Source organism: Solanum pennellii, chromosome 4, assembly GCF_001406875.1.
Source record: "Solanum pennellii chromosome 4, SPENNV200".
NCBI lineage: Eukaryota > Viridiplantae > Streptophyta > Magnoliopsida > Solanales > Solanaceae > Solanum > Solanum pennellii.
In genome coordinates this window covers 2,336,012-2,361,497 of record NC_028640.1, presented here as the reverse complement: position 1 = coordinate 2,361,497, position 25,486 = coordinate 2,336,012, and the positions used below count along the sequence as shown (strand labels likewise).

General features: G+C 34.2%; 6 protein-coding genes across 8 annotated transcripts in view; 3 read left to right on the top strand and 3 right to left on the bottom strand.

Annotated features, from left to right (window-relative positions):
* The first annotated feature begins 2,126 nt into the window (after window positions 1-2,126).
* Window positions 2,127-6,100, top strand: LOC107018149 (zinc finger CCCH domain-containing protein 17-like). The gene is made up of 3 exons (XM_015218548.2): window positions 2,127-2,439; window positions 3,655-3,765; window positions 3,938-6,100. Exons 1-3 carry the CDS (start codon window positions 2,293-2,295, stop codon window positions 5,825-5,827), a joined length of 2,148 nt encoding a protein of 715 aa, XP_015074034.1. The 5' UTR covers window positions 2,127-2,292; the 3' UTR covers window positions 5,828-6,100.
* Window positions 6,101-7,713: 1,613 nt separating this feature from the next.
* LOC107018437 (tobamovirus multiplication protein 3) lies at window positions 7,714-14,924 on the top strand. Its single transcript, XM_015218919.2, has 11 exons — window positions 7,714-8,058; window positions 9,553-9,643; window positions 9,826-9,878; window positions 9,967-10,059; window positions 10,139-10,210; window positions 12,041-12,113; window positions 12,216-12,261; window positions 13,282-13,345; window positions 13,439-13,492; window positions 13,758-13,835; window positions 14,526-14,924. The coding sequence occupies exons 1-11, from the start codon at window positions 7,888-7,890 to the stop codon at window positions 14,616-14,618; spliced, it is 888 nt and encodes a 295-aa protein (XP_015074405.1). The 5' UTR covers window positions 7,714-7,887; the 3' UTR covers window positions 14,619-14,924.
* A 2,290-nt stretch (window positions 14,925-17,214) lies between these two features.
* LOC107016284 (MATH domain and coiled-coil domain-containing protein At3g58270-like) lies at window positions 17,215-20,328 on the top strand. Of its 3 annotated transcripts, none has more exons than XM_027916270.1 (6): window positions 17,215-17,234; window positions 17,509-17,641; window positions 18,878-19,041; window positions 19,125-19,398; window positions 19,510-19,676; window positions 20,024-20,328. In XM_027916270.1, the coding sequence occupies exons 2-6, from the start codon at window positions 17,517-17,519 to the stop codon at window positions 20,182-20,184; spliced, it is 891 nt and encodes a 296-aa protein (XP_027772071.1). In that variant the 5' UTR covers window positions 17,215-17,234; window positions 17,509-17,516; the 3' UTR covers window positions 20,185-20,328. The 3 variants fall into 3 exon arrangements, with proteins under 3 accessions (XP_027772071.1, XP_015072263.1, XP_015072264.1); XM_015216777.2 differs by lacking the exon at window positions 17,215-17,234 and adding an exon at window positions 17,242-17,383; XM_015216778.2 differs by lacking the exon at window positions 17,215-17,234 and adding an exon at window positions 17,252-17,383 and having other exon boundaries at window positions 17,587-17,641.
* A 558-nt stretch (window positions 20,329-20,886) lies between these two features.
* Window positions 20,887-22,636, bottom strand: LOC114076776. The gene is made up of 5 exons (XM_027916269.1): window positions 22,512-22,636; window positions 21,974-22,128; window positions 21,605-21,881; window positions 21,337-21,503; window positions 20,887-21,047 (listed from the first exon to the last, which is right to left on the bottom strand). Exons 1-5 carry the CDS (start codon window positions 22,634-22,636, stop codon window positions 20,887-20,889), a joined length of 885 nt encoding a protein of 294 aa, XP_027772070.1.
* A 971-nt stretch (window positions 22,637-23,607) lies between these two features.
* Window positions 23,608-24,680, bottom strand: LOC114076804 (ubiquitin carboxyl-terminal hydrolase 12-like). The gene is made up of 4 exons (XM_027916345.1): window positions 24,509-24,680; window positions 24,167-24,440; window positions 23,900-24,066; window positions 23,608-23,768 (listed from the first exon to the last, which is right to left on the bottom strand). The coding sequence occupies exons 1-4, from the start codon at window positions 24,678-24,680 to the stop codon at window positions 23,608-23,610; spliced, it is 774 nt and encodes a 257-aa protein (XP_027772146.1).
* A 65-nt stretch (window positions 24,681-24,745) lies between these two features.
* LOC107016410 overlaps window positions 24,746-25,486 on the bottom strand; it is a 16,401-nt gene continuing 15,660 nt past the window's right edge. Inside the window, exon 8 of the mRNA XM_027916357.1 lies at window positions 24,746-24,784. Coding sequence (XP_027772158.1) covers window positions 24,746-24,784 — 39 coding nt within the window. The remainder of the gene's footprint in view (window positions 24,785-25,486) is intronic.

The window sequence follows — 25,486 nt, the reverse complement described above, 5'->3', positions numbered from 1 at the left end:
TTTTAAAGCCTCAAAGTTTTCTTATTTACACAAAGCCCCCACTCTTCGTCCTCCCTATCGTCAAACAATGTGGAGAGAGATGTTCTCTAGATGAAACTTTGAAACTAGTATGTGCATGGATAGTGGTTACTTGTAATGCATTCTTTTTGGGTTTCCCCATCCCACCGGTGTCCTGAGCCTGCATTGGAGCGCGCACTGCAGGGCCATTCAGGGGTCTTGTTATGCATTCTTATTCCTTTTAAGATGAGACGTAGATATAAATTTTTCATTTTTTTAATTAAACAAATTAACCTTGGTTTGTGATTGTGAAGCACTTAAAAGGTTACTCCAAATTAGTCAAACATAGCAATTATGGTTTTTCCTGCTTATAGAACTCAATAAATGAATATAACATTTTGTTGAAAAAATGAGGTATCTCAAAAGGGAATGTTCTTTGTGAATTATACAACAATAATATATCTACTGTAGTTTTACTTAACCGAAGTATACTAAGGATAGAGTATACACAAAGATAAGGTAGAATAATTATTTTTAAAAGACGTTCGATTCAAGATATAAAACAGAAAAAAAAATCAGATAGTAAAAATTACAAACAAAATAATATACTAAAGTCAACATATAACAACTATTTCTAATAGTATCTGATTGGTTAGAGAAATAAAATGCTCATTTGATGGATCTTTAATGTGGTTTATATTTTTATTTCTCAAAATAGACAAATTGAGCAAAATTAAATGAGTCTTGTTACAAAATTCTAACCAATTGCACTAGTGTTTCCCTTTTTAGGCTCTGATTCAAAGGTAAAAGAATATATTCCGTCCATTTTTATCTGTCACATTTTGATTCGATATATCATTAAAAAGAATAATTATGATATAGATATTTTTATCAAATTATTCTCTATTAAAATTATGTCTTAGAAAATAATTTAGAAAATAAGTATTTAATGTCGAGGGTTAAACAAAAGAAAAAAAATTTATTCTTTTTTGATATATCAAAAATGACAAATAAAAAAAAATTTATTATAAAATAAGTGACGAGTAAAAATGTACCAGTAACTTTGAAAGGTGAATAAGATTAAGAGGAAATAAAAGGTTGACTATTTTTTACAATCCTAAAATAAAAATGATTTTAAAAAAGGGATATAAACTCCTATTACTCTTTTTGTGACAAAAATAATGGTGCTATAACATTTGAACATCCAAATAACTTTTTCTTTAATTATATAATTTTTTATATACTTTTTAGTACTTTGAATAGAACGAATGTATAGTGTGGTGATGAATTGCAATTATCAAATTTCTTTCTTCAATTTATATCGAAGTGTAAACAAAGATTAAAATAATTTACTTTGATTGACATGAACAATCTTAAAAGGGATCTTTGAATTTTAAATATACATCGAACAATAAACATAATTATAGTTTGGTAGAAAACAATCTATCAAGTTATCATCTTTAATAATATTAAAAAAATATTAATAATTATACTTTAACATTATTTTTAAAGAAAATATTACGAAGTTCTCTATTGATAACATATTATAAAATAATAACAATAATAATAATTTTAAAAAAAACAATTATTGTTCTTCAATAAAACATATAAATTCTAAATGCAATATAAGTCAAGTGACGTGACACGTGTCGCTTTACATAATCGTCATGATCACCAAGTCATATTGCACATAGATGTTATGTATTACCATATGTAGTTCGCTAAAACAACTTATAAATTATCTGCTTGATCGTAAATATCTTTGGAAAATCGTAAACGTACACATTTGATGCATTCATAAAAATTCAAGAAACCAACAAGAATTGTGATTGAGTTGTAAGTAATCCTTCATCCTTGACCCGGGTTTGAGTTCCTATCTTTGTTAGGAATCGTGTTACACTCCTCCAAATGTCGAACTTTCTAGCGCGAATCATAATAAAATTCATTTTAATTTCCTAAAATTCTCATTTTACAATAATAGGATTATTTTTTTTCAATAAAATAAATGCTCAAAAACACCCAAAATAATACAAAATAAAATAAAAAGCCTCTCTTCACCAAAAGCCTCATCTCTTTCTCCTTCTCTCTCTCTCTCTCTCTCTCCAAGCACCTTGTTTTCTCAATAGCTTCCACCCCACCCCCACCCCCTAGGGTAGTTCTCTCTACAAAAGCTAACCTGAATCAATTATAGCTCAAATTTGCTCATAATTGTGTCATTCTTGTATATGCTTGAAAACCCTAGATCCACTCTCAAAAGTTTCTTCTAGGATCTGTTTGTTAGGGTTAACAACAATCATGGTGGGTCCTACACCGCCGCAGAAGCTGCAAATTCAGCCGCCACCTTCTTCTACGCCGGCGGTGGCGCCTTCAGCTGAAGAAGAAGCTCTCAAGAGAAACACTGATTGTGTCTACTTTCTAGCTTCTCCTCTCACATGCAAGAAGGTTCAACTCTATTTAATTTTTTTTTTTGGGTTTAATTTGATTTGTAAATGATTATCAATTCGTTGAGATTAAGATTGTAGTACTCCTTTTAGTGTGAGATTTAGAGATTAATTGGGATTAAGATTTGATTTTTATTAGTTTGTGTAGAGGTTTGTATGTTAATTAGCAAGATTTAGAGGATTTCTTGGTTTTTGGGATCCAATATTTAATCTTTCAAGAGATGGGCAGTGGAATTGATATAAAAGGTTTGGTATAGCTGATCTTAACTAGTTTGGGATTGAGATGTACTTGTACTTTGGTAGTTGTTGATTTGATTTGAGAAGATTGTTGTATGGATGAATTAGTAGAAGATCTGTGTTTAAAATGGGTGGCCTTTTTTTGCTTTCTAATCCAAGGTGATTTCTTTGTGTTTTTTGGAACTTGATCTACTTATGTTTTTAGCTATGGGTGAACACTAGTGATATGGAAGCTGGGGTTTTTCATTTGGTGATTGGATAGTGCCTGTCCGATGCTTGATTCTGAATTTCTTGTTCCTTTTTTGTTGCTTGTGTTATCAGATTAAAGGAAGTATCTTTTTTTTTTGTCGGATTGTAAATGAATTACTATCTAGAAGGTTTAACTTATCTAGAAGTCTTCAAGTTACAGCATGTTGTTGTTTGTTGCCCCTGTGTTTTTGTCGTTCTTGGGAACGGTTAGGTTCTTGCTATTTTTCGTTTTGATACATCCACTCTTGTAGCTTGTTGACTTGTTTTTTTGATTAGAAATGTGTATCAAGATTTTATTTTTTTGACTTATATGATGATTTTGTGATATATACTGGACTGAGAGTAATCTCGGAGCAAGTATAAAGTCAGTTACTAGGATGTGGAGAATAAGTGTGCAGCTGAATGACTATCCGTGTATAATTATTAGCAATTACGTTAGTCGTTTTTGCATCTGAATTGTCGTTTGCTTTGGTCGGATCATGTGAGACAGTAATATGTGCAGTAACTGAATTTATTTGTCTTTTGTAACCAAAGAGGAAATAACAAATGTTACAAAACCAGTTGGCATCATGCTTTACGTTATCAATTTCTCTGTGAGTGAATGAATACAGACGTGATTGGCTTCGTTGTAATAGGGCTAACGTTCTAGATGATTCAATCCTCGTCTTTGTTCTATACAAATCTAGATCAGTATTTACCGACGCTCTAATTGTTTTTATTTTGTCCACAGGGAAGTGAGTGTGAGTACCGTCATAGTGACGTTGCTCGGCTTAATCCTCGAGACTGCTATTACTGGTTGAACGGAAGCTGCTTAAACCCAAAATGCGCATTCCGGCATCCTGTGAGTCATTCTTCACTAACATACTACACAATCTTATCATCTATGTGCTATAGTACGAAGGTTCCTTGTTGTGATGTGAACTTACTTATTTTCTTTTACTAGCGAACCAGGAGTGCTCTGTGTCTGTAAACTAATTATTGACATGATAGTTAATAATCTTCTACTTTTGCAGCCTCTTGATGGACTTTTGGGTGCTCAAGTTACAACTCCTAAAGGATCTTCTGCACCACCAGTGGCATCTGTTGCACCTACACCGAATGTTCCATATGGTTCTAGCAAGCAAGGTGTACCATGCATATTCTTCCAGCAAGGGTTTTGTTTAAAAGGTGATAGGTGTCCATTCTTCCATGCACCATTGTTTGGGTCTAACAAAGCTCCTCCACATCCTGTATCTACTGCATCTGCATCTACTGAGAAAACCAATTTTAAGGCATTTGGTGGGCTTGAAAAGTGTGTGCAAGAGAAAACATTTTTTCAAGCAAATATTTGGAAGTCTGGTGAATTATCTGTACAAGCACAACCAGTTGAGAAACTGAAAACTCCTTTGCCCAAGAATAATGCCGTCTTTAATGGGAATGTGCTGCCATCCACTCCTGTCATTGATGCTGCACATCACAGGCACAAACCAAAAAGTGTGCCACCTCCAAATGGGAATCCTGTCGGTAGATCCAACAGAGTGCAACAGTCTGCTAGGTTTGATGATCACAGTAACTTTCCGAACAAAGATGATGAGATTTCAAGGGAGCTTTCACCTGGTTTTGATGTTCTTGTGGATGATGAGCTCAGAGGTACTGATTTTTATCATGGTGAAGGTCGATATGGCAGAAATGGGGGAATGAATGAATATGATATTGTTCGCTCTGCTGATTATACTTCAGTTGCAGATGTGGACCAAGATATGTACCATGATGGCTATGGGCACGACTCTCACGACAGGCTTCCGGGTCGATCTGGTAGGGTGCAGCATAGAGCTTCTTCTGAGAGAGTACAAGGGGAATCCACCCATCTTGAAAGGAGACGCTATGGTAGAGCTCACAGCCCTGAAGAAGTTCGAGAGTCTGATCTGAGGCATCGTTTATCAAAGCATAACAGGGTTAATGGTTTGAGGTCAGTCATTAGTCATGACTATGCAAGTGAAAAGCATGTTGAGGATCGAGCCTACCGAAGTTCCAGGAGGGATCGACCTTATGTACCTTCACATGATAGTTCCCTTGCTAGTCGTCTTCGAGGAAGAATAAAGCTACCAAGTAGATCACCCTCTCCAACTAATGGGACAGACATGCGGCTGGATAGGGCTAGGGACCGTGGCAGATTATCTTCAGAAAGGCCACAGCTTTTCTCTCAACAGGGAAGGCTTCGCGATAGAATTAAGGGAAGAGTGCAAGATGATCTCAATGATTCTGGAAGAAATAACAGTGGTCCACGTATAAGAAGAGATGTAAGCGAGAATGATTCAAATTTTTCTGGTCCAAGAAGTCTTGCTGAACTTAAAGGTCGGAAAACTGCTGAGACCAATGAACAAAATATTGACGAGCAACAGGCCCTAGGGAAGCGTAAGTTCCAAAAGCGTGATGACTATCAGCAAACAGGAGGAGATAATATATCATTTGATGGACCAATGCCTCTGCAAGAGATCTTGAAGAGAAAAAGAAACAGTAAAACAGGCATGACATCTGATAAGAGTGAAGATCATCAACATGAAAGAAACGACCACTCTCTGCCAGTGGTGACGTCCTCCATCTCCAGGAACAATACTGACTTTGAGCAAAAGGAAGAGTCTGATCCTCCATCTGGTGTATTAGCTGATCATCAATCTCCTGCTCACCATGTTGCAAATGAACTTGAAGCTGAAGAAGGGATGATTATGGAAGAAGCAAACGATCAAGACCCTGAAGCTGAAGGTCATGATCAAAGAGATGGAGACTATGATTATGAGCAGGTTGATGGTGAAGATTACAATTTAGACGAAGGTGAGAATATTGACGCTGGTGAAGAATACCTGGATGAAGATGATGATGATGAAGATGAATTTGCTAAGAAGATGGGTGTTGTTTTCTCATAAATGATGGGGTACATCACTCGCTCTAAGCTATTTTAGGTTGGCTCGGAATGAGCAAATTCAACTGCTACTGATTTTTATCTTTTAGAAGTAGAGAAAACACTCTTTTTCTTCGTTGTATTTATACTCGGAGACTGGCTGGAAAATTTTCCACCGGTTAGTGGCATTTGGCAGATCTATAGTTTTGCCAAAGATGGTGTTGACTGTAACATTAGAGGGTTAATAAGAAACACGTTTGCTAGTGTATTTTTTCTATAGATTTACAACTTCTCCATATATACCTGAGTTGGAAGTTTAAAGTTTTGTAATTTTCAGAGTTTCTTCCTTTTCATGCATGGTGAGAGTGCTTTTAGGTTAAAAGGGAAGTACTTGACTCATCCTATGGGATCTAGGTTTCAGACCCCTTCAGACTATGAGAATGTGTGACGTTGGATTGGAGTTTGATGAAACAATTGGTCGGACTTTGAAAATGCGTGACAACTAGATTGAAGTTTGATGAAACATTGTTCGGATCTTGAGAATGTGTGACCTAGGTTTCAGACCCCTTCAGACTATGAAAATGTGTGACGTTGGATTGGAGTTTGATGAAGCAATTGGTCGGACTTTGAAAATGTGTGACAACTAGATTGAAGTTTGATGATACATTGTTCGGATCTTGAGAATGTGTGACGTTAGATTGAAGTTTGATGAAGCAATTGATCGGGATTTGAAAATGTGAGATGTTGGATTATAGTTTGATGAAACAATTGATTGGAATTTGAGAATGTGTGATGTTGCGTTGTAGTTTGATGAAGCAATTGATCGGTCTATGAGAACGTGTGACGCTAGATTGTAGTTTGATGAAACAATTGGTCGGATCATATGGGTGACGCTGAATTGGAGATTGATGAAGCAATTAATTCCTCCTGAATAAATGAAATAATTTGCGTATATACTATCTTTTCTAAAATTTCACTTATGAAACAACATCACTTAACTATAATGCTTGGAATATAACTTGTCTCCATATGTTTTGATCACATCACTATTCAATTTGATAAAGACATTGCAAATTAATAAATATTTTTGATATAACTATAGTGTATCTCAATCTAAAAACATAAAATAGCATTAATTATCAATCACAATTCACAATTAAAGGACAAAAACATATCAACTCTAACTAAACATTGATTAAACAATAAAACTTTTAAGGAAAAGACAAGTCTCAACTTGATTTTGATACAAACATCAATTATACATAAGTTTAACTTTCTAGATTCATCAATATTAAATCAATAGAATTATGTTATATCACCCAAATTCAATTCTTCATATATAAATATAATTAATATATCTCCTTAAAGGTCTACGTCTTTATTTGAAAATTGTTATTTGTATAAAATTATTTTAACCTATTATAATGAATTATTATGAACAATTATCCGTATAGAAAAAACACATTATATTCATGCAATTTAGTCCCAACAAATGCTTTTCCGAATAAATCTTACGTCACATAAAATTAAATTAGTGAATTTTGAAAATATATATCAGATGTCGAATAAATTTTTATTTTTAAAACAAACAAAAAAATTAAAAGCACGTCTCTCAATGAAAGGTCGAGGTTCACGCTTTAGATATGAAAAGAATCTCTATAAAAAATATTATTTTATTCGATACAAATTCTAAATAATTAAACTTCAGTATATGAATATCGAACATCGAGAAATCGAATAAAAAGCACATCTCCTATCCATTATTCACCCCACGTGTAATCTGTCGGATAACAACTGTGCATATTCATTACTTTTAGCAAATTTGCTGTATAAATCGATTAATAAAAAATACTTGTACATTTCGGACGAAAATACCCTCATTAATCTATTTTAAGCATTGTACAACATTTTTCTTCATAATAGTCAAAAAAAAATAAATCCTAGAACGTTCAGGGAACGCCGCCGTGTTTCTCTCCTTTCTCGCCGGCCGTTTTAGACTCAATAATTTTCCGATCAAACAAAAAAATTCTCTAAAATTTCATTTATTTCGTATTTTTTGGTGTGTCTAATTTCGGATCTCCGGCGATGGGTCGGGTTGAAACAGCGGTGGACCCGTCGTCGACGGCGGCGGTGGTGGCGTACCGTTTACATGAGGCAATAAGCTGGTGGGATGAAGTGAATGAATCTCCTATTTGGCAAGACCGTATTTTCTATGTCCTTGCGATCTTATACGGCGTCGTTTCTGCTGTTGCTCTTGTAATTTATCCCTTTTTTGATTTAACTGTGATGAATTTTGAATGAATAGTTGATAATTTATGTAGCTGAGTTGTATTGATTGATTGTTTACTGGAATTGGATGTTGATATTTGGTAAATTTTTGCTTATGCTATATGTGTTTAGAGATATATGAAAAATTTGGGTATTTGTTGATTGTTAGCTTATTCTCTATTTGGGTGTAACACAATTTGTTTTTTTTTCCTAATTTGTGTTACCTGAGGTGGGGTCTTTTGGAAACAGCCTCTCTAAAACCCGACTTATGGGACTTAACTGAGTATATTGTTGTTGTTGTTGAATTTCGGGATTTTAATCTGTTGAATGAATAGTTTAACTGAGGGTTCTGTGAGTTTTATTGGAAGTGAGCAATGTTAGGTAGGGTTATGTTATGTAGGATGTATTTAGCAAGAAAGAATGAAACTTGAGATGGATATGCTTTTGCTTTTGGTCTGTAAATCTTATTGTTGCACCTTCTTGGTGGTTTTATCAATAATTGCCATTTCTCAAAAAGACTGATACTTGAGATTGCAAAGTTTGCGTGCATCATGTGTGGGTGGTGGTGGGTTACAGTTGTTGGTAGAACCTTAAAGAGAATTACATGCTTTATTTACATGGCAATTGAATCATTTGGAAAGATCATAAAGAGCATGCTGCGAGTAGGAAGGAATTGACAATTGGTAACCTAAATAAATATAGAATACATGTAATCCCGTAGAACGATTCTTTTTATGAATTGTTGATTTAAATATTCATTTTAAATGAGTCATATTTTGCTTAGACCAATAAATGACTGAGGTTATCGTGGACAATTATCCAAAGGATTTAAAAAGCCCGTGTTTTTCTGAAAAGAATCTAAACACATCAAATAGCGATCTTTGTACTTTCATGTTGGGGGTCAGGTTCGAGATAGGATCATATCAATCATTTAATTACACTTCAAATTGGTTAGCAACATGAATATTCTGTATCCTTTGGAGGATTTATCAGTCTAATGTTATCCTCACCCTTTATTTGGACTTGGAACTGGCTATGCTTTGCAAGGCTCTCATGGGCAGAGGTAGGAAGGTAACTTAAGGTGAACTGGGTATTCGCAAGTTGATATTGATGTTCATTGATGTTTTTAGTTTACCATGACAGATATCTGCATATATTATACATCTGTTGTAATAGAAATCGGTGTAGAGTTGCTCTTCCTAGTTGCCTGTAAATTGGCCTTATGTATGCTTAAAAAAAGGGCCTACACTATGCATTTATTCACTTCTAGTTTGAAATTGGAAACAGCTATAGGTTGGTTTTATCATTTATCTGTTTCCTTGGTTGATTTTGGATAATAATCTGAATTTACTTGTCTATAATTTTTCTTCCTTATAAAATAGCCATTTTAATATGTGTTCTAAAGCAGATATAGTCTGTGACATCAATTCTTTAGTGTATTTATGATTCTGCAGAGTTGTTTCTAACTTTGTCAATTTGCAGGTGCAATTAATCCGGATTCAGATGAGAGTTCCCGAGTATGGATGGACCACTCAGAAAGTCTTCCATTTCCTCAATTTCTTGGTGAATGGGGGTTGGTATCTTCTTTTGTGATTATTTTTGTTGAAAAACATCCGCATGGAAATATTATGTGGTGTTTTTCAAATTGTAGTCTGGTATTACTAGGGGAAAAATGAAAAATTTCCTTTACATTTCACTTTGCTTCGACCTGTTAGGTTTATATTGTATTGAAGTTGTGTCTTTGTCCTTTGGTAGTTCGCTCTCTGGTTTTTGTATTTCGTCGGGATGTTCAGAAGTTGAACCCTGAGGTCAGCCGCTGACATTGGTTATACGTCTTTTTGCCATTTTTATCTTGGTCTCGTTCATCTTGTAACCGTACACGTAATGCTTTGGTAGATTATCCAACACATCTTGCTTGATATGCCAAGTCTTGCATTCTTCACAACTTTTGCGCTTCTAGTATTGTTCTGGGCTGAGATATACTATCAGGTTTGTGTGTGCTCACAACTGAATGTTTTGCAGTTTGTGTCAATTCTCAAGCTTGATATATCTGTTTTTCCTGTTGCAGGCACGTGCTGTATCTACTGATGCTCTTAGGCCTAGTTTCTTCACAATCAATGGAGTTGTTTATGCTATTCAGGTAAATATTTAGACCTTGTGCTACACTTTCTTCTGAAAAACTTTGGTGCTTTCGAGTTAAATTAACTCTTTAAATATTGAAATGGTGTAAACCAAAAATTATTTTGCCAGATTGAATTTGACAAGACTAGTCTTACAAACAATAATTGTCGTTTCATGTTCTCAATATTTCTCAAGTTCAACAGAGGCCTTTTTTTTTTACTTTTTGGTTGCATTTATTTGTTTTATGTTAAAAAAATGTTACTTTACTTTGCGATATTTATTTCTCAACTTCACATCGGCTTAATTTAAAATCCCAAAGTGGAAATGAGAGGACTGAATGACTACTGAAAACTAATATGTTTTGATAGATTCTCTCCATCTAGAACACGTGTGATTCACCATCTTCTTCTTTTTCTGGATGCCCCTACAGAGAAGTATACCAAAGTAGGAAACCTGTACCAGAAAAGCTGCTTTTCTATTAACAACACCCACTCTTCTATGCTTGTAGGGATCTCATTTAAAAACTATAGGGATATGAGACTCTTATCTATACCATCAAAAACTCTCCTATTTCTTCCTTTCCACATGGTCCACATAAGTGCAATTTGTTAAATTAATTTATTGGCTGCTCACAGGTGGTCAAATTAGTGTGAACCGGGGTGATTAGTCCTGGTCTTGAATCAAGCAATAGATGGGCTGTAAAAGATGAAGGAGTTGGTGGAATTCGATGAATGCCTTCGGCAAAATCATTTTGTAGCTATTATATTAATCATAAATCATTATAATAGGTTCTGAATCTTATTAGTTATATGACCAGCATTCAGCTTGGCTTGAACTACTATCCACCCAATACAAGCTCAACAAGTCTATTCATGTTGCTCTTGGATAGGTCACACATGTCTGACCCTTAACCCGCCCATCAACCCCAAGTGTACCTGTCCAAAGTAAAAAGAATGAAGCACTAGTGCTAGTAACAATACTTCAAGTTCACCAGTATGATATAGGAACTTACTTCACATTTAGAAATGCATGAAAAGAGTATCATTAAATTTGATTCACAATGATTGTCTGTCTGTGGTTTCTTTCGTGAATGTTTCTCACCAAAGTTCTAATACTATGTGAGAACTAAAGGCACGGAAGTTATGATTAAGATGCGTGTCTACATTATTATACTGAGCCCTTTGTTTTGGTTTTATTTTGATAGTATATAATAACCCTTTTCTCATGTAGGACACTATAATTTAGTATTCTAACAATAATGATACTGATATTATTTAAAAAATACTAGGTTTTTACTTGGATATAAATCTATGGTTAGTTGAAGTACTCCTGGAAAAACAATAGGTTCAAAATCAACGCACTAGCAAGAGAACATATTCCTAACTAGAAGATATCAACTATATAAATCTTTGTCTTTCATTTTGTCCTGAATTGTAGGTCTTTACAACTTCCTTCTATGTAATTTTAGGTTTACCTCCCCTTGCCTTCATTCACCATAGTTTCACACCCATGGATCGGTGTATTTGTAGGTCAATGCAGAACATGAGCAGATCATCTCAAGCAACCTCTCTCATTTTTATCTTCGATTATGTGCACCTTTGGGTGAATGTGCGTGTTTTTAATTTTATTTAATCTTATAGGACCGCACTTCCATTCTAGTATTCGTATCTCTACAACACTCATCTTTTGATATGTGGGGCTTTAGCGGTCCAACATTTACTACCATATAATGTAGCCGGTCTAACCGTAGATAAAACAGTATATGAGAAAATGATAATTCTTTTCATGGTTATATATGCTTTGTGGATGTTCGTTCTTGATTTATTCTCTTTCTTATTGAATTGTTCAGATTATTTTATGGCTGATAATATGGTGGAAGCCTGTTCCAGTACTCGTCATCTTATCTAAGGCATTCTTTGCAGGTCTGTGTCTTATGGTTAACTTATTTTAGATATATTCTCTATTGCATGGATATGTTGCAACTGCACTGACACATTTTCTTTTGTACTTGCATTATTTTGCAGGTGTATCTCTATTTGCAGCCTTGGGGTTTCTTCTTTATGGAGGAAGGTAAGATCTAATTTCTCTTACCAGTGATTGAATCTGACCTCTAAAGGTGTTTGTTGGTGTAACCACACATCTTAGAAGCACAAGAACAAGCAACATTCATATGCCGTGTATTTGTTTCTGTCCTTTGTTCTATACAGAGCCTTAAACCTCTTTTACGAAAGCCTTAACCACTTTCATTTTCGTAAATGTCTGTTAGTTATGCAGTGTAATTGTTGTATACTTTGCCCAAAATTTTCTTTTGGAAGCAATGATCTATATACCCAGATGCAAATCCATATATTTTAACCTTTCTGTCCTTTCTGAGATTAATTTAGCTGAGTCTCTGGGATCACCCTTTTCTGAACTTACGTATTTCCTATAATAAGCTGCGTCCAAGGTAGTAGATATTGTTCAACCTCTGGTTGCCAATGCATACTGTTTTATTATTCATCTATAGCAGTCCAAATTGCTATGCTTTACACCCTGTTTGTTGCCTTCCTGTTGTTGCCCAACATTTGACTATTTTCATGGGCACCAAACTTGTATTCGACACATTGTGATTGATAACTTCGTTGAAGCATAGGACTGTGAGCTCCTTTTTCTTAACTTGCTCATTTCTCAGCCAAAAATCATAACATCTTAGCTGCAATTTTGGGCTCTCAGCGACAAAAATAAGCACTTGTAGTGATTTGCATCATGACAGAGCCGAAAATAATCTGCCCCTATGAATACATGAGACTCACTGCATGATAGAACTTAAATGTACTGGTATACAAGGATATAGTGACATTTTAGCTGCTATAATCGTTTAAAATTTTTACTTCGCTTATTCATCTACGAGATTTGTGCTAACAAAATCTCCTGCATTGTAATTTTGAGATGTGTTGTGCGTAACCTAATTAGGTCCTGATTAATGTTGATATGAGTTCACTCTTTGCATGCTATGGGAAGTAGGTTCTACATGTTTGTTTAGTTTGTCCCTTCGCCTTCGGTTCATACACACTTCAATATAGTATGTGGATAAGTCATGTGCTCTTGCAGGCTTTTCCTTATGTTACGGCGTTTCCCTGTAGAATCGAGGGGGAGACAGAAGAAACTTCAGGAAGTATGTCAGTCACTATGTGACTTTCATTATTAAATTGCTGTTCTTCTTGTTTTTATGTCATTTAACTCTACCTGAATATTTTGGGATCTGCAGGTTGGTTATGTGACAACAATATGTTTTTCATGCTTCCTGATTAGATGCATTATGGTAAGACCACATTTCTTGTTAATAAACTATTCTTAACTGAATTAGGACCATGCCACAAAAAGCCTAAGGAGTCCATCCGGATACATTGTGATGTGTGATTGACCTCTGTGGGGTTCTTCCTAGATGGTATTTTTATATTGCAAGTATTGTTGTAAATTAGTCGTAGTTTATACTTCTAGGATTTCAACTGAAGTTTTAATAAGGTAATGAAACTAACTTTGTTCTATCCATCTTACTCTTATTTCTCTTATTGTTTGCATCGCAGATGTGTTTCAATGCATTTGATAAAGCTGCGGATCTTGATGTTTTGTATCATCCAATTTTAAATTTTGTATACTATCTGGTATGTTCTAACAACACTGAACCTTTAGTGTTAACTTGCTTTTTCTCGCACATTATTCTTTATGTTCCAGTGAAGAGGATCAACATTTGCAGTTAGTAAGTGTAAGAGACAACCTCCAAATCATAGTTTAATTGGATAAACGATTTGATTTGCCAGCTTGTCGCATACTACACCCTGTTTTCATGTGTCAAAACTTCTTCCCCAGGTCTTTTTTACCTAAGTAATTCCTTTGTCAGGAGCTGAGAGGTTCTTGTTTAGTCGATGGTATTTTAGTTTGCTTATCTCCAATTAAAAGCATCCTGGTCATATTGTTTCTGCTCGTGTCTTCATCAATGTTGTGTTTTTTGCTTTCGTTGAATCAAGGGTCTATCAGAAACGACCTCTCTGCCTGCCAAGGTTGGGGTAAGGTCTGTCTGTACCCCACCCTTCCGAAACCCACTTAGACTATATTTTTGGGCATGTTGTTTTTAAAGCATCTTGGTGAAACAATGGATGTAGGAGGGTTGAGAGTGTGTATTGAATTTAAAGTCATATTTGTATGACTTGTGTCCTAGCTGAGGTGCATTTTGATGGGCATTTGACTCGATGAGTGTTCGAAATTTGGACTTTTGGCCTTTGTTTACATTTTTAAGTGCTTAAAAAGAAGTTTATATGTTTTGAGGATGACCAGACTCTGTCAACTCTTTGCAGTTGGTAGAGATTCTACCTTCTTCGCTTGTCCTTTTCATTTTGAGGAAGTTGCCTCCAAAGCGAGGGATCACGCAGTACCACCCTATTCGCTGATACAACAGTGTGTATCGGATGATGGAAATCAAGCTCTGGGATCAGGTTATCAGATGAGTTGGCTTTTACGATACTCGTCCTACCCAGAAGTGTTTGAAGCAAAGGCCATATAGTGAGATACTGTACATTGAGCATGGTTCATCAGGACTCCTGGAAAAATAGTTTGTTCTCTGCAGATATTAGTTATGTCTGTAATTTGTTTGTAGTCTTGATACAAGAGTTGTGGAAGAAGTTGTGTTATTTCTAGTGTAATTATCTTAATATTTGTATGTTTGAGATTTCAATTGATTATTCTTTTCCCCCATATGTTTTTTGTCTATCGGAAACAATCTCTCTTACTTCTGAGATAGGGTTAATTTCTAGGTACAATCTATCCTCTCCAGGCTCCACTTTGTAGGACTACGTTGGGTATATTGTTGTATTATTTTCCCGCGTTTCATGGTGTACTTGTTAGGAACGCTCATAGGTTGTTCTTGGTTATACAATCAGACAATCGATTTGTCTATCTTGGATCGAACGCGATTCGGTATATTATTTGGTACATTTATTAAAAATAGACATTTCATTGTATTTATCGGATTTATAAAATCGAATGAGTAATATATTTACCTTCTACAGTTAGGTATTAAATAATTATATAAAATAGTAATCGTTGAATTTAGAGTTTAAAATAATAAGATTAGATTAATATTTAATACAGTAGAATATATTATCCTTCATAAAGTAAAAAATATGTTGAGTCAAATAATATAGTAAAACGGAAGGAGTGTGTGTATACCTTAGTCTTAAGAGGCTTGAGATGCTGCAGAAAAAGAATGATTAACACCTATTCAGTTTATATTATACAATTTTTTTTTTAATCGATTCAAAAAAATGATACATTTCATTTTTTTGATAATATTTATTGGCATGATCGATGTTTTAGTTATGTTGGGTCTCACTTATTTGATAAAAGGTCTACGAAAGTATAAGGATATTTTTGAAACATTGCATATCTTTTTTTATTTTTTAAATTTTTTTATCAATTAAATTATGTCATATAAGAAAAAAAGTTATTTAAAAGGGTCAGCCTAGCCCACTGTCCCACGCCTTGGGAGCCAAGGAACTTTATGGGCTAGGGAGGGACGATCCTACATTTGAAAGGACCTAGAAATGGTCAATCCAATCCTGATAGAATCGCGAGTTAGGACTGACTAACCCTTCTTTCTTCTTTTTTAATTTAAATTTTTGTTGAATTATTAAAATTTTAAAATATATAACAAAATTATATAAGTGGAAATAATTACAATCATAATATACATTATACATATGATTAGTGGTGATTTTATTTACAATCTCATATATGAGAAAATTTTCAAATTAAATATAGGGAAAAGGGTCTGATATACCCCTCAACTTTGTCATTTGGAGCTGATATACCCCTCGTTATAAAAGTGGTTCATATATGCCCTTACCGTTATACAAACGGCTCAGATATACCCCTGCAATTACAAAATGGCTCACATATACCCTTCATTTAACGAAAGTTAATAAATTATTTTAAAATTTATATCTATTACTTCTAATTTTTTTAAAAAAATTATTTAGGGGTATATATGATTCTTCTATCAAAGTTCAAGGTATATTTTAATTTTTTCATACATAAATTATTTTTTGACTTCTTTTATTAGAACTATTTGAGTTTCTTATTCTTATTTTGTTTTTTCTTTCATTCCTTAGTTTAAAGAGAAAAAAAATTACTATTTTTTTTGTGTGTATTGTAATTTAATTTCGTATTCGAAGAAAACATTTGGTCATCTACAATAAATTTTACAAGAATATTAGTGAAACATAAATAAATTTGATTATCAAAATAATAATTATAAATTAGTCATTGAAACAAAAAAAAGTCAGAAAAGTATGTTTGACGAGGATTAAATTTACTCATATGGGATTATATTTTTTGAAAAAAAATAATAAAAATTTAGATTAAAATTATTATTTTTTTCATTTCCGTTAGAGGAAAAGGGTATATGTGAGCCATTTGTTTACAAGTAAGGGTATATATGAGTCACTTTCATAACAAGGGGTATATCAGCTCTAAATGATAAAGTTGAGGGGTATATCAGACCCTTTTCCCTTAAATATAAGGAACAATGATGGTGTTCCAATATTTGTAGCAAAAAATATTTTAAAATAATAACTTTCTTTTTGATGAATAAATAAGTGAAAGAAAAATAAAACTTGTAAATTAAAAAACAATGAAAAAATGCACAAGTACTCCCTCAACCTATGCTCGAAATCTCAGTGACGCACTTACACTATACTAAGGTCCTATTACCACCCTGAACTTATCTCATAATTAATTTTCTACCCCTTTTCAGCCTACGTGACACTATCTTGTGGGCCCAACGTGTGTTGACATGCATTTTCTTTCAAGCTAGTGCCATATAGACCGAAAAGGGGTAGAAAATTATTTATAAAATAAGTTAAGTGAGTAATAAGACCTTAATATAATATAAATGTGTCTCTGAGATTTCGTACATAGGTGAAGGGAATACTTATACATTTTCCCATAAACAATTATACATACAATATGGTACAGTCAACCCAGTCCGACCTCAATCAAGCCTCAAGGTTTTTTTGAGTCGAACTGAATAGCCCTAATTTTAAATGAATTTAATCCCATAGGAAGAATATATATAATACTACCTCTCCCATATATAAAGTATAAAACATTTTATTGAAACAAGAGAACTTGTTGATAAGCAACAGAGATATGGGAGGTAGTATTATATATATATATATTCTTCTTACTTTATTACTGTGCACATTTAACATTTTCAAAAAAATTGATTGTGTTGTGTTTAATTACAAAATTTTATCTTCATACTAATTTTTTCGATTTCAGAAGTAAGCATGAAAAAGAGTATAGATGCATTACCAAGACGTTACTTGTTGAAGATTGAATCATTTTCTTTGCTCTCAGAAAATGGTATTTACAAGTATGAATCAAATGAGTTTGAATCTGGTGGCTTCAATTGGTACTAATCTCATCATTAACTTTTAATTTCATTTTTTTTGTCTTAATTTTTGCTAGTTGCTTTAGAGGTAGGCCGAAGAACTACTAGGAGAGATTATTAGACACAACTTTACCGTAAACTTCACCGTAGATAGAATGATATGGAGGTCATGAATTAAGGTAGAAGGTCTTTGAGGGTTGTCTCTCTCTCTAGTCTTTGCTTGTAGAGGCGAACTCAAAGATTTGAAGACTTCGGTGCAACAATATAAACATGAGCTCTATACTGAACTTGAAATAAAAAAATAAGGGAAAAAAGACAAATATACCCCTGAACTATCGTGAATGTTATGCAAATACCCTTTGTCATGCTTTCGGGACATTGGTGCCCCTACCGTCCAAAAACTAGAACACATATGCCCTTTATACTAAATGACATACACGTGTCATAATCTTATCCATCGATCCAACATTTATCGACGGAGAAGATTGTGCCACGTGTCCCTATTTATTCTTTTGTTAGGGTGAAGGGCAGATATGCTCTAGTTTTTTGACGGCAGGGGTATCAATGTCCCAAAAGTATGACGGAGGATATCTGCATACCATTTACGATACTTAAGGGGTATATTTGTCCTTTTTCCCTAAAAATAATGAAAAATGGTTCTAATTGGATTTAAACCCTAGTCTTACGAGTGACTTCTCTAGCTTGTACCAGAAGCACAAAGAAAATTTTGTGCTTCTCATGGGTGTATTGTTAATTCTATCATAGTTTATGTTATATATGATCATGATTTTTTCTGAAGTTAGCAAGTGCACGTGAACCCCCTCTTAAAGTTGTGGATCCGCCTCCTCGTTGTGTAGATAGTATTAATTAACATTATTATCTTAGTTCCTTGTTCTTCGATTGTTGTTACTAGCTGTTGTTTTTTTATCTTTGTTTATCACATCATTCTTCTTGTAGTACCTATGGTACTATGATAATTACCTATTAAAAGTATGCTCATTTTAGATATATATATTTAGAGACAACATGTAGTAGTTGGGTCAAGGCTCGGTTTCCAGGTCCCCGGTCAGGGTCAGTTCTTGGGTCGAGGCCGAGGGATGTGGCTCAAGTAGCTTTTGAGTTGATATATGAGCAACTAACTCAGTCCATTTTAACTCGCTCAATTTCAGTCCAAACCACCCATTGAGCTATAAAGCTATGGATCAGACACGTAGCCTTCGTTGAAAGATTGTTTAAAATTTCATTAACATGTGATAGGAAAATGATCATTCATGGAGATGGAGATGGAGATGGAGAAGACCATATATCAGTATACTTGGCCATTATTAAGCCAAGTTCCCTACATGGTGTTTGGGAGGTGAATGCCTCATTTAGCTTCTTGATATTCGATCAAATTCACGACAACTATAATGTAATGAAAGGTATATATATAGTCTTTTCTTTCCTCTTGACACACGGTTACTTGTATATCGCACAAGTATAGACTAAATTTGTTTTGATGCAGGAATGGAGAGGCGTTTTCGCAATATCAAGACTGAATGGGGTCTATCAAAATGTATCTCTCATGAAACATTCAAAAATCCGTCTAATGGTTACCTTGTTAATGACAAAAGTATATTTGGAGTTGATGTATATGTCATCAAGAACCATGGGATAGGTGAATGTATGTCCTTATTGAACGACTCCAACGTTTATAAGCACGAATGGAAGATCACTGAATTCTCGGAATTGAAGAATGAAGTGTATTCTGGAGAGTTTACTGTTGAGGGTTATAAATGGTATATATTGTTTATAAGCACGAATGTATTCTCTCTATTTCTTTCTGCGTTTTTTTCTTTGGTGCTTCTCTTTGCATTGTTAAAACAATTTCATGTGTTTGTTATATGCAGGAAACTTTCATTGTATCCTACAGGTGATAGTAGACAAAATGGTCAGAGTATCTCCGTGTTTCTTGAATCAGTTGATGCTAAAGGATTTGATCGCCACAAAAGTGTCGGGGCAAAATTTAGCATTTCCGTCAAAAACCAGATCAGTGGTGACCATCACAAGAATATTGGTACTTTTTTGAGATTTTCTCAATGAATAGTATGATTTAGCATGACAAAACGATCAGAGAAAACAGTGGTCTCGCTTAAAATGAAACGTTGAACTTAGTTCTTTAAGAAAACCACTTCCAATTCAGTACCAAACCAGACTTTCTATAGTTGATTTGTTTTGTTCTGACTTCGAAGGGGATGAAAGTATGAAAAAGGACACAAGAATATATATTCAAATATGAGAGTTTGTGTGTATAAATATATCGTAAACAATCTCTCTGCCTTGTCAAGATAGGGGTAACCCCCCATCAATTTTGATCATTTCTACATCTGATTTTCTGAATAATTTGACATTGTTTTGTTACAGGTGGGGCGAATTGGTATTCAGCTGCTTCATACAGTTGGGGCTGGTCATCGTTTATGCGATGTTGTGAACTGAATGATCCTAAAAAGGGCTTTCTTATTGAAGACTGTTGCATTCTTGAAGCTGAGGTTTCTGTTGTTGGAGTCGTTAATTGTTTAACTTAAAATCTTTGTATTAACACTTTAATACGCCCCCGTGAGACTATATTGGGTATGTTGCTTGGCTTTAAAGCATCTTGGTGAAACAAGAGTTGTGTTATTTCTAGTGTAATTATCTTTCATATTTCTATGTTTCAGATTTTTCAATTGATTATTCTTTCCCCCCCATCTCTTTTTTCCTTTAGTCGGAAGGTCTTTTGGAAACAATCTCTCTACCTCTGAGGTAGCGGTAGTGTCTTGTGTACACTCTACCCTCCCCAACCCGCACTTTGTAAGACTACGTTGGGTACATTGGTTTTGACTGGGAAACAGGGGTTTCACAAGAAGAAAAGTCAGTTTGGGTGCAATCACGCAGGACAGGCTAGACAGGGTCAGTGATATTTCTCACAAGGCAGACAGGCATGCAGCACTTATGCACGAGCTAGAGATGATCGCGCAGTGCATAAGACAGTCACAGTCCCAAAGTAGGGATTGTGACAGTAGAACTTTTGGATTGTGACTGCGCGATCACCTCAAAGTATTAAGTGCTGTGGCTGAACTCATAGTATATGTTGCACAGCTTAAATAAGTTAACAAATCAATTAATGGCACCAGTAAAAATGATCAAAGTTTAAACGGCAAGATCTCAATTTCAGTGTGGTCAAAGGAAACAGAAATACGTTTCAAGCGAAATTGAAGAACATAATTAAAGTGCTAATACAAAGATTTTTAAGTTAAACAATTAACGACACCAACGACAGAAACCTCAGCTTCCAGAATGCAACAGTCTTCAATAAGAAAGCCCTTTTTAGGATCATTCAATTCACAACATCGCATAAACGATGACCAGCCCCAACTGTATGAAGCAGCTGAATACCAATTCATCCCACCTGTAACAGAACAATGTCAAATTATTCGAAAAACAAGAATGTAGTTTGAGCTTGGGACTTCCATGTTGGACGTCTCAAGTTCAAATATATATCATCATTTTGTCGATTGTATGTATGTGTATATTCCTGTGACTTTTTACATGTTTTAATCCCTTCTGAAATCAGAACAAACAAATCAACTATTTTGTATGATCATCATTTTTTTCATGCTATAGAGTTGTGATAGATGAAAACATTTTCTTTCGTATCAAACATTTAACGCAGGAAATTAAGGAACAAGAGTAAGTACCACTCCTCTTTTGATGTTCACCACCATTCTGGTTTTTGAGAGAAATGCTAAATTTTGCCTTGACTCTTTTTTGGCGATTAAATCCTTTAGCATCAACTGATTCAAGATAGACGGAGATGTTCTTACCATTTCGTCGGTTGTCACCTGTAGGATATAACGAAAGTTTCCTGCATATTCCAAACACATCAAGTACTCGTAAAGTTACAGTGTTTAAAGTAAGTTCAAGAGGGATTTAACGTATTTTCTCAAAAGAAATAACAACATATACCATTTATAACCATCAAGAATAAACTGTTCAGAAGAGTATACTTTTCTCTTCAATTTTGAAAACTCAGTAATCTTCCATTCGTGCTTATAAGGCTCGGTGTCATTCAATAAGGACATACATTCACCTATTCCCTGCTTCTTCACGACATATATGTCAACTCCAACGACACATTTGTCATCAACAACGTAACCATTAGTGGGATCTTTTAATGTTTTATGAGAGATACATTTCGAAAAGCCCCATTCAGTCTTGATATTGTGAAAACGTCTCTCCATTCCTGCATCAAATAAGAATTTAGTAGTCCTAGACACAAAAATGAAGAGGCAAATAATATCAATAGAGTGAAAGAAAGAGAGTATATATATATACCTTTCATTACATTATAATTATCATGAATTTGATCGAATATCAAGAAGCTAAATGAGACATTCACCTCCCAAACAGCACTTTTCTCAATAATACCCAAGTATACAGATATATGACCTGCTCCATCTCCGTCTCCATCGGGATAAATCATCATTTTCCTATCACATGTTCATTAAAATCATTTTTAACTTTCTTTTCATCCTCGTAGAGATACAGAGGTTGTTAACAAGGCACAACAAGTAACGGAGAAAGGCATACCTAACGTAACATACCATACCATACATAGCAGAATAATGCGATAAACAAAGCATAAGAAACAAGAGGTAATAGCAATAATCTAAGAACAAAGAACTAAGAAAAAAACGAATACTATCTGTCTATAGTCATGTCCTCAGTGAAGCTGTGTCATATCATATGTCCGGTCTAATCACCTCTCTTTAGTACTTCTTCGACCTAGCTCTACCCCGTCTTTTAAAAGCAAAAATAAAGACTACGAAATGAAATTTAAAGTGTAGTAAATAATAATGAGATAAGTATATACCAATTGAAGCCACCGGATTCGAACACATTTGATTCATACTTTGAAGTACCATTTTGTGAGAGCAACGAAAATGATTCAATCTTCCACAAGTAACGTGTTGGTAATGAATTTGTAATATTTTCCATGTTTACTTCTGAAATGAAATTTTTTAAAAAGTTAAACATTTGCATATGATGTATAAACTACTTTTTTTTAATAAAAAAAAACAGGATTTAGCGACGGACAAATTTTGTAGCTAATACTACCTCCCATGGCTCTGTTGTTGATACTACCTCCCATGTCTCTTTTGCTGTTACTAGCTCCCATGTCTCTTTTGCTTATTAACTTTTATGATCACTTTTCTTATATAAAGTAAATAGTGAAAGAAACTAATAAAATATTACATAATATTCTAACTGCCTAATTAAAAGGATTAGGAAATATTCTCATATCTAATCAAATCGTATTAAAATACTTCTGTAACAACACTATCTAAATATACCATAAGTAACACAATTAAACACCTCAATTCCTAATAAAGTGTTTCAATTAGACATTTTCGTAAAAAATATTTGTGTGTGTTTTCATTAGTCTATTATGAGATTAAATTAACCACATAAAATATGACATCTCCTTTTAATGGGAGTTGTAACCTCAAGTGGAAAATGCTTAGGGTATTACGGCTTATTTGAGGTGAATGCGTATAGTTAAATGAGATGACATATTTTATTTGATTAACTTGAGAACCCATACAAAAATTGAATCTAAAGTGTCTACCTGGAACACTTAATTAGGAGTTGAGGTGTTCAATTGAAACATGAATTAGTTCGAATGTCTAAATAAATATTCTAACAAGTTTAAACGGTTGGCTATGTATTAAGCCTTCCAATTCTGAGAACTAAACTAGTAGAATAGAATGCCAACTATGTATTAGCCTTACTTGTAGTATATTTAACCACACACATACACAGCTTAAACAAGTAACATGGATTGACAAAATCAACTAACAAAATGATCAAAATTTAAATGGCAAAATCTCAATTAAAGAAAGATGTTTCAAGCGAAATTAAAGAACATAGTTCAACAATCCTAGCCCGTTAAAATGTTGATACAAAGATTAAGTTAAACAATTAACGACACCAACAACAGAAACCTCGGCTTCCACAATGCAACAATCTTCAATAAGGAAGCCCTTTTTAGGATCATTGAATTCACAACATCGCATAAATGATGACCAGCCACGTCCTGATGAAGTAGCTGAATACCAATGTGCACAACCTGTAAGATAACAATGTCAACTATTTTCATGTCATAGAGTTGCGCTAAATGAAACATTTAACAAATCCTGTAGGAAATGAGGAATCATATTACTGTATTCATTGAGGAAAAAAAGGAACAAGAGAAAGTACCACACAACTTGTGATGTTCACCACCAATCTGGTTTTTGAGAGAAATGATAAATTCTGCCTGTACTCTCTTTTGGCGATCAAATCCTTTAGCATCAACTGATTTAAGAAACACGTAGATATTATTACCATTTTGTCGGCTGTCACCTCCAAGACATAATGAAAGTTTCCTGCATATTCCAAACACATCAAGTACTCGTAAAGTTACAATGTTAAAGTAAGTTCAAGAGGGATTTAACATATATAATGGGCATGGATATATTAATGTACCATCTATAATCTCCAACAGTAAACTCTTCAGAATACGCTTCTTCATTCAATTTTGAAAACTCAGTAATCTTCCATTCGTGCTTATAAGGCTCGGTGTCATTCAATAAGGACATACATTCACCTATTCCCTGCTTCTTGATGACATATACGTCAACTCCAAAGATACATTTGTCATCAACAAGGTAACCATTAGACGGATCTTTGAATGTTTCATGAGAGATACATTTCGAAAAGCCCCATTCATTCTTGATATTGCGAAAACGCCTTTCCATTCCTGCATCAAAACAAATTTAGTAGTCCTAGACTTGGGTGATCTGTCAAAAGGAAAAAATGTCTTAATACCTTTCATTACAGTAAAGTTGTCATGAATTTGATCAAATATCAAGAAGCTAAACGAGGCATTCACCTCGCAAACAGTATTCAACAAGCTTGTCCCAATAACAGCCAAGTATATAGATATATGGCCTGTTTCATCTCCATCTCCATCTCCGTCTCCGTTAGGATGAATGATCATTTTCCTATAACATGTTCTTCAATTAGGAAACAAGTCTATAGCCAGAGGACTAATAACAATTCTACTCAAATGAGCAACGCGTCCTGCAGCTTTCCAGACCTGACCTATCACCGGAATACAAATAGGAGAAGGAAAACCACAAGACGAGAGGAATGTAAAGTTAGATTCAACAGACTATCTGTCTGAACTTTAATATGAATCATGATCATTATTTGGTTAATGTATGTACAATATCAAATTCTCAAAAGCTAACAACATGCATAGTGGTGTTTTAGTAGTCTACTCGGGCCTTACCCCTACCTCATAGACAGTTCAAAAACAAGAATACTGAGATAGAACATGACATAGAAATTAATGGAGAAAGCGTAACAAAGCATAATAATTATGACCTGGTTTGACTTGACACGGAGTTTAAGAGTATAAAGAAGAATTTTGTATCTTGTGGTCCTAAATTTTAAAGTTAGTTTAAATGTATAAAATTGTCCTTGTGATGTTGTGACATGCCACGTGAAATGCTGAAATTAAAATATTACCAAAAAAAGAAAAAAATAATTCTTTTTCAAACATACTAAAAACGAAAGGACATAATTTCATACTAAACAGTAAAATTCCATGCTAATCTCATTTAGCATAAATTAGTGACAAATTACTAGAAAATTCAATTAGCAACGGATTCGCTAGGGATTTTTATAATGTACTCATTGAAATTATGTCATGTCATGTCTAATTCTACCCTGTCTTTAAAAGCAACTAGCAAAAACATACACAAAAATAAAATGAAACTGAAAGTTTAGTCAATTTTTTTT